At 44.8% G+C, this 15,419-nt stretch overlaps 1 protein-coding gene across 3 annotated transcripts in view; it reads left to right on the top strand.

The window, feature by feature from the left end:
* lama1 (laminin, alpha 1) overlaps positions 1-15,419 on the top strand; it is a 386,693-nt gene that overhangs the window by 249,079 nt on the left and 122,195 nt on the right. For all 3 annotated transcript variants that reach the window (XM_068031281.1, XM_068031282.1, XM_068031283.1), the window contains exons 28-29: positions 9,774-9,894; positions 11,858-11,983. In XM_068031281.1, the coding sequence (XP_067887382.1) occupies positions 9,774-9,894; positions 11,858-11,983 (247 nt within the window). The remainder of the gene's footprint in view (positions 1-9,773; positions 9,895-11,857; positions 11,984-15,419) is intronic.

Below are 15,419 nucleotides of genomic sequence, written 5' to 3' on the forward strand. Positions count from 1 at the left end.
CCTAGAAGAACAAGGGCAGCAGATGCATGGGAACACCTGCAAGTTCCCATGCAAATTCCCCTGCAAGCCACGCACCATCCTGGCATTCTTTCACTGTCTCTGGGTCAAAATCCTGGAACTCCCTTCATAACAGCACTGTGGGTGTACATAGCCCACATGGACTGCCTCGGTTTAGGAAGGCAGCTCACCACCACCTTCTCAAGGGCAGTTAGGGATGGGCAATAAATGCTGGCCTAGCCAGCGACGCCCACATCCCAGGAATGAATAATAAAAAAAAATGCTGCAATGCTTTTTGTGAAATAAGAAGCTTTTTATGTTGGCTGATGCAACATAAATGAGATGCATGAAGTTCAGTTGATTGAAGATCTCAAACAGGTTTATTAACAGCTAACAAGTATATAAAGCACAGAGCTATCTATTTACAGGTCTTGCCTCTTGGTGTTACAGTTACAGAGTGAGACTAGCATGTAGTCACATGACTGCATCCTGATATTCAGCTCATTAGCATACTAAAATCTTAAAGGGATATCACCCTTAAAGGCAATCACACAACATCCCCCTTGTTTCCAAAGATAAATTTCGTATGCTAAAAGCAGAAACATGTAAAATTAGATAACATCAAAATTATTTACAGACGTTTAGAGATTGTAAAATTTACAAATATAGAGGCTCAAAAGTCCATATATTGTTTTGGTGGTTTGACAACTCTTCCAGACCTGATTATGGTATAACCTTCTGGGGATGTGGATTTCTCCCTTGGCTGTCCTGGGTTTGCAAACATGTTGTCAATGCATTGGCTACTGTCCTGTTGATCTGTCACACCCCCACCATTGGAGGGTTCTCCCTCGAGTCAGTCTGCACAATTTGAGTACTGCACACCTCTCTCAGTTGGCTTTGGTTCCTTCACAACACTGCTACTCTAGATGTTGTTATCTCATAGGACCTAGGCTCACTGCACACTCCAGACCCCTTTGCAGGTATTCATGTTTTCATTGTGTATAGCCCTGACCTTTTGTCCTACATGTAGCTGAGGTAGTTGCGCCCCTGTGTGTCGGTCATGCGCCATCTTCATTCTCCCCTGTTTTTCGAGCAGTGTCTCCTGCACCTCAAAGAATTTGGACAAATAATGGCTTGGCATGGTCATCCGCCCTTCTCTGCCAAATATGATCTCTGCTGATGCCGGTAAGCCCATATCCATAGGTGTAGCTCTGAGATGGAGCATGGCAACTCGAAGATCTTGTTTCGTTGTCCTACACTTTAGGATAGGTGCTTTAACTGTGTGAACATTCGCTCAGCAAGACCTTTAGATCTAGGGTAATGTGGTGAGGACATCACATGGTTCACGCCCCATTTGGTGCACATATCGCTGAAAGATTTTGCATGTATACTGTGGTCCATTGTCAGAAATGATTTTTTCAGGTGCACTGAATATATAACTTAATGTGTCTGCGACGATTGTGCTTGAAGTGTCTTTTACCTCCTGACAATTGGAAATTTGGAGAAATAATTGGTGACTAATATAAAGTCGTCTCCATTAACAGAAAATATATCAGTGGTGATTTTGGATCCAGGGACTGATGGAATCTCGTGAGGGTGTAGAGGTTCTTTGTGTTGTTGTAGCTGGTGGTTCTGGCATGCCTCACACATCCTCACTAACCTTTCAATGTCATTATTGATCCCTGGCCAATAAGCAGTGTCTTGTGCCAGTCGTCTTGTTTGCTCTATGCCCATGTGGTCTTGGTGAAGTTGTGAGAGCTTTGGGCACAATCACGTGTTTTCCCTTGAAGGTGACACCTCTCAAGATACCAAGTTCATCTCTGTAAGGCCAGAAGCATCTGAGGGTTTCTGGCACCTCTTTTACCACGTGAGCCCAACCTTCCATGATTACTCAACACAGTGCCTTCAGTTGTGGGTCATTTGCTGTTTCTGACTGTAGTTGGTCACGTTTGTGCTGACCAGAATGCAATAAGTCGATTTTAAACACATCTTGCACCTCGATGTCCATGCTGTCCACTTGAAGATCCAGTAGAACTTCTTCATTCTTGCTCAGGTTTGGCAATCTACTCACCATACCCGAGGTGACCATTTTAGTACCTGGCTTGTAGCAAACGCCAAAATTGTACCCCTGTACCTTCACTAAGAACTGCTGTAGTCGAGGTGATGAGCTTGTCAATGGTTTGCGCCGGATCATCTCCAGTGGTTTGTGGTCGGTTTCCACCATGAACTGCTTCCTGAACAAGTAGGTGTGAGACCAAACACCAGAGCTCTATGTTTGAGTAATTGGACTGTGCTGAGGATAAACATTAAGACCCAAATGCAATTGGTTTGTCATCCTGTAGGATGCATGCTAGAGCATGGCTACCCAACCCGGACCCGATTGGACCCGACGACGTGTCAGGTTTCAGTCGGGTCGGGTCTCTCTTCCAGGTCCAAAATTTGGGCTCGGGTCGGGTCGGGCTGGAAGAGGACAGAGATCAGGACAAACAGAAATCAGGGTTGAGAAGAGTGGGGGGGGTGGGGGGTGGGGGGTGGAAAGGAGGGGAAAGAAACAGCTATAAGTTCCGACACAAAGCGCACCCGAGTGAAATTAACCCAACCCCTGACACTCCGGGCGAAACTGACAAGACCAGGGAAGATACCAGTAACTGCAGTAAGTACAAAAACATCAACTGAGCTCTTGCTTTATTCTATACTTGGCCCAAGGATTTTAAATTATCTGGAAATAGGGAGATTAAACTTCCCAACCTGAGTTCTCCTGAGATTTTCTTGTTAATGACATCAGAACTTGATACAGTTCAGAAGCTTGTTTGTTGCATTGCATGATTTCCTGAAGTGGATACTTTTTTTTCCCGTGAGTGCTCAGGGCCACAACGCCTTCGCCTGTTTGAAATCAGTGTTAGTTTTTTTTTAAAACTATATGATGTTTATTGAACACGGGCACATCAGCAACTGGCCACCTGTACTCGATCACTGGTCTAAAGCCTGGCCACCTGACCAAACCTGAATACATGCGTCGAGTTCAGTTCGGGTCGGGTCGGGCATTTAAAATAATTAAAGGACTGGGGCTCGAGTCAGGTTTGGGTTGGGTGTTGTGGGGTCGGGCTCGGGTCAGGTTTGAATTTTATACCCGAGCCAGGCTTTAATGCATGCTCCTAGCCCTTTCTGTGAGGCGTTGACTTCCAGGATGGTCTTCTTCCTTGGGACCTAGTACTGCAGGGTACAGGTTTCTGCCGACAATGCTTGTTTGAGAGACTCAAACATATGCTGATGGTTCTCCTGCCATAGAAATGGCATGTCTTTTTTAAGAGTTCTCTCAGTAATGATGCTTTGTCAGAAAAATTTGTAATGTATGGTGCCAAAAAGTTGGAAAATCCAAGTAATCTCTGGAGGTGTTCCTTGTCTTGTGGGGTAGGCATATGCCTTATATCTTCGACTTTGCCTGGGTCGGGACAGATTCTGCAACCAGAATAGATGGAGACAAAGAAATTGATCTGACTTACATTCACCTGGCACTTCTTGCTATTAAGAACGAGCACTTTGCAATGAACTACTACCTCAATGAATGGAGGTTTTGATCATGTTCTTCTTTGGTTTTGCCCATTACTGCAATGTCATTGGCAATGCATATACAGCCAGGGGCGTTTTCTATAATTCTGTCCATGCGTTGCTGAAACAGATCTTGACTGACAGATAAGCTGAAGGGTAGTCTCTGGAAGCAATATCTTCCAAATGGTATCTTGAAGGTGGTGACTTCTTGAGATTCCTTAGCTCGGTGTACTGACCAATATCCATGTTTGGCATCCAAATTGGAGATGAATTTGGCTCCTGTATATCTGGGTTCAATTCCTCTAATGTCGGAATCTTGTGGAGGCATCTCTTTAGGGAGAGGTTTAGAAGCCTCGGATCTAGATATAGCCTGATTGCTCCATCCTTCTTCAATATGCATGTGATTGAGCTGCACCAGTCTGTGTGGTGATGCACACGACGGATGATACCGTTGCGTTCCAAGTCATCTAATGGTCACTTAAGTTTTTATTGTACCTGCATTTTCTGGGATGGTCTGTTGACGGAATTGCATCCTCTCTTAGGTCCAGTACGGCACCGCCTTTGAAATTTCCTATGGTGCGAACCTGTCCGGGTACATTTGTTGTAGGTCATGGACTGACTCAATGTGGATACCCTTGGTCTCTTCTGCTGTACTGGGTACCTTGGTAACCTCATGGATGATTATGATGTTGAGGTCCTTACACGCTGGTAGTCCTGCCACTGCTGGTCTGCTTGTGTCTACTATGTAGAATGTTTGTGGTTTCCATGCTGACTTGCCATATTTGCATTGCATTGTTACTCTCCCGCTGCAAGGGATGGGTGACTTGTTGTATGCAGATAACTTGGCAGTTGTCAGTTGTATCATTGATTTCCAGCAACTCCGGTACATATCTTTGAGGATTCGTACTGTTCGGATATTTGCACAAGTGCCAGTGTCAACCTTGACCTTGAGTGTATGTTTGCGAGGTTTCTTCAGGCATATAATGTTAATAGTGGTGAAAGCTTCCAGTTGTTAGACTACATCAATGTGATGTGTCAGTTTCACAATATGGAATGCCTTTTCATCTTCTGTCTGAGAACTACTTCCCTCTGAGTCTTGTCTCAGGTCTGTTTTGCTGTGGACCTCGTGTATCGGCTTATGTTTATGCAGGTCTCTGGAGCTCTTCTTGCTGCTGTTGCCCTATTGCTGCACCTGTCTTCTGTTCATTTGCACCGACCATGACTTCTGGCTGAGTCTTTGGACCAGAATTCTTGCCTAGCTGGGCCCAGTGTCCTTTTACACCATAAGCCTTGCACAGGTCTAGAAATGCAGGGCAATTTCACCATGAGTGGGACAGACCACACTTACCACATGGCTTACTTGCTCTTCTCAACCTGGTTATGGTGCCAACACTGTTGGCTGCACTTAGTGCTTGCAGGTGCTGTTGTTCAGCTAAAATGGCTTTGTATTTCCTGCCATCTTCCAGCAGTGCATCAATGTTGTGACCTTTCTTTTTCCCCAAGAGGTCTTCCTGAAATGCTTCAATGGGCGTTGATGCAATCACCAGCTCCATTATTCAGTCTGACTGCTCAGCTTCTGAGAAATCACATTCATTGCCCTTACTTCAGCATCTACTGATGAACTGGTCTATTGATTCCTGTGCTGTTGCCTGTAGGACATCAATTCCAGGTGGTGAATTCTGAAATTCACTTGTAATCGGAGCTGATCTTCCAGCACTTTCTATATTTTTGCAGGATCTTTCAGGTCCAGTTCAGATAGACCAGAGGGATTGATTCTGTGCAACCCCTCATTTCCAATTGCTAGCATTATTTTTACAGCCTGTTTTTTGGTTCTACAATGACTTGGTCTGTAAAGCACAATTACATTCTCTGTTGGAACAGTTTGAACTCGGATAGGATAGCCAAGGCTTTCCAGTTCATGCTGGGAAAATTGGTATCCATGTTCCTGTTGTTCTTTTGCTTTAACCTTGCTTTCAGAACCTGCTTCTGTGACTCTATACTGCTTCCCTTTAAAAAAAATTGTCTGTTCTCTAGACTAGCTGCTTTGATTGACAGAAGCATTATGTTTTGCAGCGCTTTTCTGTCTGTCTAGCTTCCAGTCTCTAGTCCGTTTGCACAGCTGTGCAATAGGCATTTCAAGTGCTCTTTATTCTGGTAAGGTTTGTTTATGCAGCTGTTCAAGAGACAATTCTTCACACTTCAGTGGTTTCATGAGTTTTTTAAAACTGACTGAGTGAATGAAAGCTCTTCAGCATTCAAGTGGTTTAATGGTTTCTTTTTATAGCTCCAGCATTCCCACACTTTTTGCTGTCGGACGCCTCTGGTAATGTTGCAGACCTGATCAGTGTGGGGGAGGAATTAGGTCTTGCCCGAATTTTTTACTCTCCCAGAGAGCCTTTGAGAGACATAAAAAATCAATCTGTTAAGGACTTTAAGGCTTCTTTTTTTGCAACTGGGTTTCCTCTCCCGATGGCACACTGACTCACCCTCTCACAGTGATTGATTTGCAGCCTGTTGTTCTGCTCTGTCTTCTACAGCTGCAGGTGAGTGTTTTAGCTTCTTTACACTGTTTGGGTCAGTGTTTCTTTTAACTTTCTCTCTTTAATCTGTGGATAGTTTTGAAAGCTGTTTTTTTCTGTGGTCTTCAATTTTGGATTCTGTCTTCTTACCCCAGCTGCCATCATATAATAAGAAGCTTTTTATATTGTCTGATGCAATGTAAATGAGATGCGTGGAGTTCAGTTGATTGAAGATCTCAAACAGGTTTATTAACAGCTAACAAGTATATACAACACATCTGTTTACAGGTCTTGCCTCTTGGGTGTTACAGTTACAGAGTGAGACTGGCATGTAGTCACATGACTGCATCCTGGTTCTCAGCTATTAGCATACTTATGGAACTTCACTCTTAAAGGCAATCACACAACATTTTGTGCGCTCAGTATCCACTAAGGTTAATGTTTATAAGATATACCCTCATTAAATCAGCTTTTTACTTTACAAAATGCAGCATATATTGATTAGTAGGAGAGCAGAGATCTAATGGGTTCAGCTGCAGTAGTAATCAGGGAAAACAAAGATCACAGACGTTTAAAGGACATGCAGATGCAACAGATGACTCGGGCAGAATTTTGTTCTGCTCTTGGAGGAAGGCACGGAGGCAGGGGTGCAAACAAATTGACAGGGGGCACCATTCCTGACATTGCCCGGGACCCCTACCGTTTTGTCCGGGGTGGTGAAGGCCAAGGACAGCCTTCCCACCCAGGCCAATTGAGGCCCTTCTCGCCTCTACCTCAATTTTGTGGAAGGCGGAGGGGCGAGATGCCACCATGTAAAGCCGGGCAGCTTCCTAGCAGGGTCAGGTCAGGTGGCATCCATCCTTTGAGGTCAATCCAGGGCCCACGGAGGGGCCCTCGGCAGAGATCGTCACCCCCCCCCACACCAAGAAGACAGCTCCCACCCTCACTAACTCTAACCCCCACTCCACTGTTGGTGTCTGCCTAAATGGCCTGGGTGACTCTGACTCACCTGTCCCTCAGTACTGCAGGGCCTCCTGCAGAACAAGCAGTGGCCACTGCTCCCAATGGCACTGCCAGTATTGCAGAGCTGTCAGCCCTCTGATTGGCTGGCACTTCTGGAGGCGGTAGCTCGTCTCTTAAAGGGGCAGTGTCCCCAATGGTGGGCATAATTGGCTGACCACTGTGGAATGGCGTTGGGGGTCTGATAGAGGGCTGAGGTCAGGTCTCCTCCCACCACCCTGCCTTCCAACCCGCTGCCAGGATCTCCATCGCCAGAATAATATGCAGCTCGAGTTTCGAACTTTGAAGTCAATCCCACAATCCCGTGAAGTCGAAACAGTTTTGTTTCACTTTTTGTTTTTCCTGCTGCAATTGGTTTGACTGTTGGGACATTTCTCTGGAGTTGACAAGTAACAATGGGGTTGATTTTGATTCTTGGGGGGGAATTTTATGCTGGCGACGGGGTCTCGATGTCGGGAGAAGGCCCGCCAAATTTAGTGCCAATCAGGCACTTACGTGTACAGCGGCAGGCTTCCAAAGGGTCTAGGACCCTGTCACCAGAAGTTCGACCTTTGGAGAGCTGCCGGCCAATCGGAGGCCAGCATCTGCAGTGCCACTGCTGTTACGAAAGTGTTTCTATATTTTTTGTTCAGTATATGTTTTTGTGGACTTATATTTACATTGTGGAGATGGATTCATTGGAAGGCTGAAGATTTCATATAAGGTGAACTTTGCATTGCTGTTGACAGTTCATTGAAAGGACACTGAGTTGTTGTTTAAAAACAGCCTTGCTGGAAGTCATGTGCTTTAAACAATAAATAACAGAAACCTTGGTGACCTGGGGAAGATGTTTACAGAAAAGTGACAGGTCAAGATCTATAGGGGTCAGGAGGCTTGACTCTTGAGATATTGTTTTTGCTTTTGCTTTGGACAGTGTGTCAGTATGTGAATAGTTTTTAAGACAATCGGAGAAAACCAGCCAAGAGAGCAGTCACCATCAGCTCACCCTCTTCTATCTCTTTGAGAACTTCCTGAGAATCAAGTGTAAGAAATAGAGAATCTGATGCTGCATTTCTCCTGAAAATTCTGCCAGAAAGGAGAATCCTAAAAGATTCTATAAGTATATTAAGAGTAAAAGCGTAGCTAGGGAGAGAGTAGGTGATGCATTTTGGGAAGTTAAACCAGGGCAGGACATATACTGTGAATGGCAGGCCCCTGGGAAATGTTGTTGAGCAGAGAGACCTTGGGGTGCAAGTACATAGTTCCCTGAAAGTGCCAACACAGGTAGACAGGGTGGTGAAGAAGGCATATGGCAAGCTAGCCTTCATCGGCCGAGGCATTGAGTACAAGAGTTGGGAAATCATGTTACAGTTGTACATAATGTTGGTTAGGCCGCATTTGGAGTACTGTGTGCAGTTCTGGTCGCCGCACTACAGGAAAGATGTGATTAAGCTAGAGAGGGTGCAGAAAAGATTCACAAGGATGTTGCCTGGTTTGGAGGGCTTGAGTTACAAAGAGAGATTGGATAGGTTGGGTCTGTTTTCCCTGGAGCGAAGGAGGCTGAGAGGGGACATGATAGAGGTGTATAAAATTATGAGAGGCATAGATAGCCAGAGTCTGTTTCCCATGGTAGGGGCGACTAAAACTACAGGGCATAGATTTAAGTTGAGAGGGAGGAGATTTAAAGGGGATCAAAGTGGTAAATTTTTCACACAAAGAATAGTGGGTATCTGGAATGAGCTGCCTGAGGAGGTGGTGGAGGCAGGAACAATAGCAACATTTAAGAGGCATCTGGACAGGTACTTGAATGAGCAATGCATAGAGGGATATGGAATTAATGCAGGCAGGTGGGATTAGTATAGATAGGCATTATGGTCGGCATGGACGCGGTGGGCCGAAGGGCCTGTTTCTATGCTGTACAACTCTATGACTCGAAACCCCAATGCCAAATTTCCCCTGGAAAGCCTGCCAGACTGATTTTCAATGTCGCCTGAAAGATCCCAGTGACAACTGTCCTCGCATATTTGGGATGCCAGACCAAAACTGACATCTTTCCATATCGTCTCTTTTTTTCCCTCAAGAATTTGCAAGTATATGGCCAAAGTATACCTTTTTGCCATTTTTTTGGAACAGAGCTCTGCCGAGAGAATTGCTGTTTTTTCAGTGTGTGTGTGTGTGTTTGTGTGTGGGGAGTTTAAAAAGGGAACTTTCATATTTCAATCTGTGTTAATGCTTTCCTTCATTACTGCTTAAGTCTTGTTTTATAATACTGATAATTTTGTTGTTCATTAAAGAAACTTGGTTGGTGTATTTTTTTCTGGGATAAAGAGTGGAGTCTAGGATTGACCGCATCAGTAACTGGGTAAACATTTAAAAAAATACGTGTGACCTGTGGGAAAAGTGGAACTAGAAAAGACAGTTCACTCCTCCTGCCTCGGTCCCAACACTGCGGAGGCAGTGGCTGCTGCTGGAGGTAACCGTCCTGGAGGCCAAGGAGCGTCACTGGAGCCAGACCTCAGGTAGGTCAGAGCGGGAGGGACCTTTCAGAATAAGTGTCGGGGAGGGGGTCGGCAGCAAGGGCAGGGGGGCGATCCTCAGCAGGCCCCCCACTTCCCGATGTTGGGTCCCTTGTCCCTTGAACAAGGGATATCATGAATTCGAAAAGTGTTGTCGAAAGTTTATGCTGAATGTCTGTCCTCACTTTGTCAGGATTTCTAACATTTCAATGGAGATTGCGATGGAGGAAGATGAAACGCATGCAACTAGAGATCGTGCACAACAGATTGAGATTTGTGACTGTCCCTTTGGATACACCGGCCTCTCATGCCAGGTACAGATGAACTGAGTTATAGTGCCAGCTCTGCATCAATCACCAGTCATATAAAGCCAGGTCTGCATGTATGTTCACAAATACACACAGTTCTGCTCAGTAGCTTCCAATGACCCATCAACTGTATCTAAAAACAAAAGGGATAGTCAGCAATTTACTAACATCAGAAAGTTCAAGCATTTTTCTTTAAGGTGATCATCCTGGTAATTTCAAAGTTCGCTTTACGCAAGTTATGATTATACTGTAACCAAAATGGTGTCATTGCAACCTCTGCACAGAGCTGGCTGGGGCTAAGAACCAGTGAAAAGTAGGAACAGATTGTATGTTGATTTTAAATTCTGCAGAATGACTAGGTCCTCGGTGAAGGATAAGAGAGTTGTATATCCAAGTTTGTGGTTGGCACTAATTTGGAACTCTTCCTGAAATGTCTTTGGATGCCAGGGAAATTGGAGCTTTTGAAACTGAGGATATTTGGATTTTTGTTAGGTGAGGGCATCAAGGGATATGAAACAAAGGTGGGAAAATGCAGCTGAGAGACGAATCAGCCATGACCTAACTGATGGAGGAGCAGGCCCGAGTGTTTGTTTGGCCTACTAGATTTTCATGTGGAGACAATGCTCTTGACATAAACATGACACTCCAGTCTTGGGAAGGGATGATTTTCAACTCGAGCTCACCTATTTCTTGTCTGAAAAACATGGCTGGCAGCAGAAAATGTGCGGTGTTTTATGGGGTGGTGGTGCAAAGGTACCTCAGCCACTCCAATGATGCCTGAGGCCCACCTCAGCTGGGCCTGTAAATGGGTGAGCAGCCTACCCACCTAAAACATACGAACGGCTGGTTAAATATGTAAATTAGTGTCCTACGCTAGTTGTGTTTGTAGTTTTGATCTACATGATATTTGGGCTGTTTAATAATTGGACAATTAACACAACAATTATGAACCATAGCTCTCATGATTGTTTTCAGCATTGATAACTGACTGATAGACTATTTGTAAATAGAGCAACAAATTGAAAGTTGTTGAGGAAGAAAAATGATAACTTGAAACTGGTTTAAAAGCTATAACTTTCTGACATGATTTAAAAATAGTTGTATCTAATTTTCTAATATTCAAGTAATAATTTCGCCTCTGAGACAAGTTGTTCAACCTGTTATTAAGATGTTGTCACAATTTTTTTTAAGATGACCTTTGTTCGATATAATATAATTGCTCAGATGTTGGCATATTTATAATACCTTCCTTTGGCAAACAAGTAATTGGAGCTTAGGATAAATATAGAAAGAGCATTTTTAAACTGAGAAAACGCCAGTCCCGTAATGCAGACACCACAAAGACTGAAAAGGAGGGAAAGAGGTAAATCAGAAAGCAGGGTTTGGGTTGTGAACAGAAATTGCTGAAAATACTCAGCAGGTCAGGCAGCCTCTGCAAAGAGAGAAACAGAGTTAATGGAAATGTTTACTCTGTTTTTCTCTCCAATGATGCTGCCTGACCTGCTGAGTATTTCCGACATTTTCTGTTTATAGTTCAGATTTCCAGCACCCATTGTTGTAGGGTTTGGGTGTCATCAAGTTTGGGATTTAATAGTCTGTTGATTGTCCAAGGAAGGAAAGGCAATAAAGATCTCCGCAAATTCAAAGGCCAGGTAGAAAAGAAATCAGTTAAAGTACAAAACATATGATGAGCCAAGGTGGCTCGATAAAAGTAAAACACGGTGATAGATTCACCCAGAATGAATTAGTGGGGGGTAATTTTCACTTAACACGCCAGCAAGGAGCAGATGGGATTGGTTCTATCTTCCACGTTAAACCATTTTCCAGTGAGTTTAGTGGAAAGTAAAATCAGACGAGGTGTAAAATGGGTGACCGTTGTGTTATCTATTTCCCGCTGAGTGGCTTCGGTTAAAATTCTCCTTTGTTTCTTGTTAGTGATAATCCTATATTTAACCTGTTGTTTTTAAAGGAATGTGCTCCTGGGTTTTACAGACAGAAGACAACAAATGGCCTACGACCTCTCGATATCGCATGTGTCTCATGCCAGTGCAACAACCACAGTAATATCTGTGACCTTGATACAGGCAAATGCCAAGTAGGTGCCACTTCTAGATGGATGCAATACTTGCAAAGATTTACAAGACTGCAATGAAATAGAATTGTGTACCTGTACTTTATATGAATGCAGTGACTGGATTAGATTCTAGAACTCACACGTTGTTTTCTGAAATACATTTTCTTTAATTCGTGTAACTGGAGAAAAGCACAGAATTCAACAATTTTAAGTTAATTCACTAAGTATTCAAATGTAGGCATTTTGGGGATTTAGGTATGCTTTATCCTTTAAGAGGAAGTATAAATGTCATTCAGTGGATGCACAAAATTATTTCACATATTCCAAATTTAGTGTTAGTGTGTGCACAGTGAAATGCACTTATTTACCATCACTGGTTCCGTTCCCATCTCATTTCTCCTTCCTGCATTGTTAAGTAGAGTGGTTGCTTGCACCTGTGTCCCATCACTATGTGGCGACACATTCAAGCTTGAACACTCTGTGCCGCTGTACTGCTTCTGTCCTGAGTCCATCATTTCCTAGGGTCAAGATGGGTGGCAGGAGAGTATCTGGTGTAAGTGGCAGGAGTCTCTTTGCTTTATTTTTCTCCCTGCCTTTTCTGATACAGAATAATACCAAGGAATGCTCCCTTGGTAATGAAGGACAATGAGGAATGGCCCCTTAAGGCTGAACCTTTTTACATTATATTTTTTATTCAAGCATTCATGGGATGTGGATTTCACTGCCAAGGCCAGCATTTATTACCCATTCCTAATTGTCTTTGAGAAGGTCTTTGGGCGGCACAGTGGCGCAGTGGTCAATACCACAGCCTCACAGCTCCAGCGACCCGGGTTTGGTTCTGGATACTGCCTGTATGGAGTTTGCAAGTTCTCCCTGTGACTGCATGGGTTTCCACTGGGTGCTCCGGTTTCCTCCCACAGCCAAAGACTTGCAGGTTGATAGGTAAATTGGCCATTGTAAATTGCCCCTAGTGTAGGTAAGTGGTAGGAGAATTGAGGGAAGGTGGGGATGTGGTAGGGAATATGGGATTAATGTAGGATTAGTATAAATGGTGGTTGATGGTCAGCACAGACTTGGTGGGCTGACGGGCCTGTTTCAGTGCTGTATCTTTCTTTGATTCAAAGGTGATAATGAGTTGCCTTCTTGAACCTCTGAAGTCCGTGTGTTGAAGGTCCACGCACAGTGCATTTAGGGAGGGAGTTCCAGAATTTTTTACCCAGCAACGATGAAGGAACGGTGATATAGTTGCAAGTCAGGATGGTTTGTGACTTGGAGGGAAACCTGGAGGTGGTGGTGTTGCCATGCGCCTGCTGCCCTTAACATTTTAAGTGGTAGAGGTCACGGGTTTGGAAGGTATTGTCAAAGGAGGCTTGGCAAGTTGCTGCAGTGCATCTTGTATATGGTATACTGCTGCCTGTGGTGAAGCGAGTGAATGTTTAAGGTGGTGAATGAGGTATGAGTTAATTGGGCAGCTTTGTCCTGGATGGTGTCGAGTTTCTTGAGTGTGTTGGAGCTGCATTCAGCCAGGCAAGTGAAGAGTATTCCATCACACTCCTGACTTGTGCCTGATAGGTGGTAGAAAGGCTTTGGGAGACAGGAGGTGAGTCGCTGAAGAATACCAAGCCTCTGACCTGCTCTTGCAGCCATAGTATTTACATGGCAGGCCCAGTTAACGTTCTGGTCAATGGTGACTTCTGGATGTTGATCAGGGATTTGACAATATTAAAGCTGTTGAATGTCAAGACGATGCAGTTAGACTCTTTCTTGTTTGCGATGGACATTGTCTGGCACTTGTGTGGCATGAATGTTATTTGCCTCTTATCAGCCCAAGCCTGAATGTTGTCCAGGTCTTGTTGCATGTGGGCATGGGCTGCTTCAGTATCTGAGGAGTCGCGAATCATCAGCAAACATTCCCACTTCTGACCTTATGGTGGAGGGAAGGTTATTGATGAAGTAGCTGAATATGGTTGGGCCTAGGACACTGCCCTGAAGAGCTCCTGCAGCAATATCCTGGGGCTGAGATGATTGGCCTCCAATACCACAACCATCTTCCTTTGTGTTAGTTATAACTCCAGCCAGTGGAGAGTTTCCCCCGATTCCCATTGACTTCAATTTTATAATGGCTCCTTATGCCACATTCAGCCAAATGCTGCCTTGAAAACGAGGGCAGTCACTCTCACCTAACCTCTGGAATTCAGCCCCTTTGTCCATGTTTTGTTCATAGCACTGTTGACGACACCTTCCATTACTTTGCTGATGATTGAGAGTAGACTAATGGGATGGTAATTGGCTGGATTGGATTTGTCCTGTTTTTTGTGGACAGGATATACCTGGGGAATTTTCCACATTGTCAGGTAGATGCCAGAGTTGGCTGGAGGTATAGCTAGTTCTGGAGCACAGAAATTTACTGCTACAGCTGGGATGTTGTCAGGGCCCATAGCCTTTGGTCTATCCAGTGCACTCAGCATTGATATCACGTGGAGTGTATTGGATTGACTGAAGACTGGCATCTGTGATGCTGGGGACTTCAGGAGGAGCCCGAAATGGATCATCCTCTCGGCACTTCTGGCATGAAGATGGTTGCAAATGTGTCAGCCTTTCCTTTTACACTGATGTGCTGGGCTTCCCTATTGCTGAGGATGGGGATGTTCATGGAGCCTCCTCCCATTAGTTATTTAATTGTCCGCTACGATTCACGATTGGATGCAGCAGGACTGCAGAGTTTTGATCTGATCTGTTGGTTGTGGGATCTGGCAGCTCTGTCTATATCAGGGTTGTCCAACATACGGCCCACAGGCCAGAATCTGGCCCATCAAAGGTTTCCATCCAGCCTGCCAAGGCTTCTTCTGGCTTGCCAAAACTTTCTGTGACTGACAATGGCTGCAGCTCCTTAACTGACATGGCAGAGCATGTCATCCTTTACCAAGATGGTGGACACTCTTCAATACCGGATGTTCTGGCTCCTTTAGTAAGATGGCGTAATCTGGGCTGAGCTGCATGTTTTCCGGTGCTTCCTGCCCAAACTCCATTCTCAGTGTGGCCTTCCCGTCCTTGAGCTCGGGCCCTAGGCTCAGCGTTGGCTCTGCCTGCGTACGAACCCAGCCTAGGCATCAGTCCTCGGGTTCTTCATCTCCATCACCATCACTGAGGAGGAGCCACCTGAGGGGAGTGGGGGTGGAGGAGAAAGAGACACACAGAGACAGAGTGAGAGAGAGAAACACAGAGACAGAGAGAGACAAAGACACAGAGGAAGAGAGAGAGACCCACAGGGAGAAAGACAGAGAGTGGGGGGGAGAGAGAGCGACCAAGGTCACTCCTGACAGATGGACATTTATCTGGAATACTCCGCATCTCTACATCGTGTGCAGGCAGACATTGACTACTTCTGCAAGCAGAAACAATGCTTAACATAGTGACGAGAAAGTAAGTTAATAAATTAGTCTTCTCATTTAAAGTT

The sequence above is a fragment of the Heterodontus francisci genome, chromosome 5 (genome assembly GCF_036365525.1).
Source record: "Heterodontus francisci isolate sHetFra1 chromosome 5, sHetFra1.hap1, whole genome shotgun sequence".
In the NCBI taxonomy this organism is placed as follows: domain Eukaryota; kingdom Metazoa; phylum Chordata; class Chondrichthyes; order Heterodontiformes; family Heterodontidae; genus Heterodontus; species Heterodontus francisci.